At 41.9% G+C, this 1034-nt stretch overlaps 1 protein-coding gene across 1 annotated transcript; it reads right to left on the bottom strand.

Annotated features, from left to right (window-relative positions):
• Positions 1-306: 306 nt before the first annotated feature.
• On the bottom strand, positions 307-804 carry LOC121443505 (60S ribosomal protein L23a-like). The gene has a single exon (XM_041645256.1). It carries the CDS (start codon positions 775-777, stop codon positions 307-309), a length of 471 nt encoding a protein of 156 aa, XP_041501190.1. The 5' UTR covers positions 778-804.
• Between the last annotated feature and the right edge of the window lie 230 nt (positions 805-1034).

The following is a 1034-nucleotide window of genomic DNA, read 5'->3' as shown; positions in this document are numbered from 1 at the left end:
AGGGGGAGAAGGGTGGGAGGAGGGGGAGAAGGGTGGGAGGAGGGGGAGGGAAATGGGAGGCTGGGAGGAGGTGGAAACTTGTTTTTTGTTTATGTTTTTTTTCTTCTTTTCTTAATAAAAAATGTTTATATAACTTTTATATATTTGGGAAAATCATATGTTACAATGAGAGATAAAGAAAATTTTTATATATTTTTCAGTAGTATCCTATGCAGTAAGTAAGATATATAGACAGAAAACACCCCAATATATAATTTTTTTTATGGTGAAAAAGTGTATTTTTGGAATTAGCTGGCTGGGCTCAGTTTAGATGATTCCAATCTTGTTGGCAACATCCAGAGCATCATAATCAGGAGCCAACCGAACATAAGCCTTCTTCTCTTCATCGGGCCTTATGAGGGTGTTGACTTTGGCCACATTGATGTCATCGAGTTTCTTCACAGCCTGTTTGATCTGGTGCTTGTTGGCCTTGACGTCCACAATGAACACAAGTGTGTTGTTGTCTTCTATCTTCTTCATGGCTGACTCGGTGGTCAGGGGGAATTTGATGATGGCATAGTGGTCAAGCTTGTTCCTCCTGGGCGCGCTCTTCCGGGGGTATTTAGGCTGCCTTCGTAGCCGCAGGGTCTTGGGACGCCGAAAGGTGGGCGATGTGCGGATCTTCTTCTTTTTGTGGCTGTGGACGCCTTTCAGCACTGCCTTCTTGGCTTTCAAGGCCTTCGCTTTAGCTTCGGCTTTGGGAGGGGCAGGAGCTTCCTTCTTCGCTTTCGGCGCCATCTTGACGAAAAGGGTGGCCTATTCTCGTTCCCATCCCCAATATATAATTTATACAACCCAGTTTCCTACATATAAGCCAAATATTAAGGATAGTTATGTCTGTAGTTAAGAATAAAGTTTCTCACTCTCTAATCATATATATTCTAATAAATTTGCATTCCCTCCAGAAATGTACACCATTTTATTTATTAAAATTTTCTCCAAAAGTCTGATACCAGTAAAAACAACAGAGGAAGGAAGGGACTCTAAAATCCTGA

This window comes from Microtus oregoni, unplaced genomic scaffold, assembly GCF_018167655.1.
Source record: "Microtus oregoni isolate MIOR12 unplaced genomic scaffold, Mior012 000108F_ref0000382, whole genome shotgun sequence".
Lineage (NCBI taxonomy): Eukaryota > Metazoa > Chordata > Mammalia > Rodentia > Cricetidae > Microtus > Microtus oregoni.
This window is presented reverse-complemented; position numbering and strand designations above follow the sequence as displayed.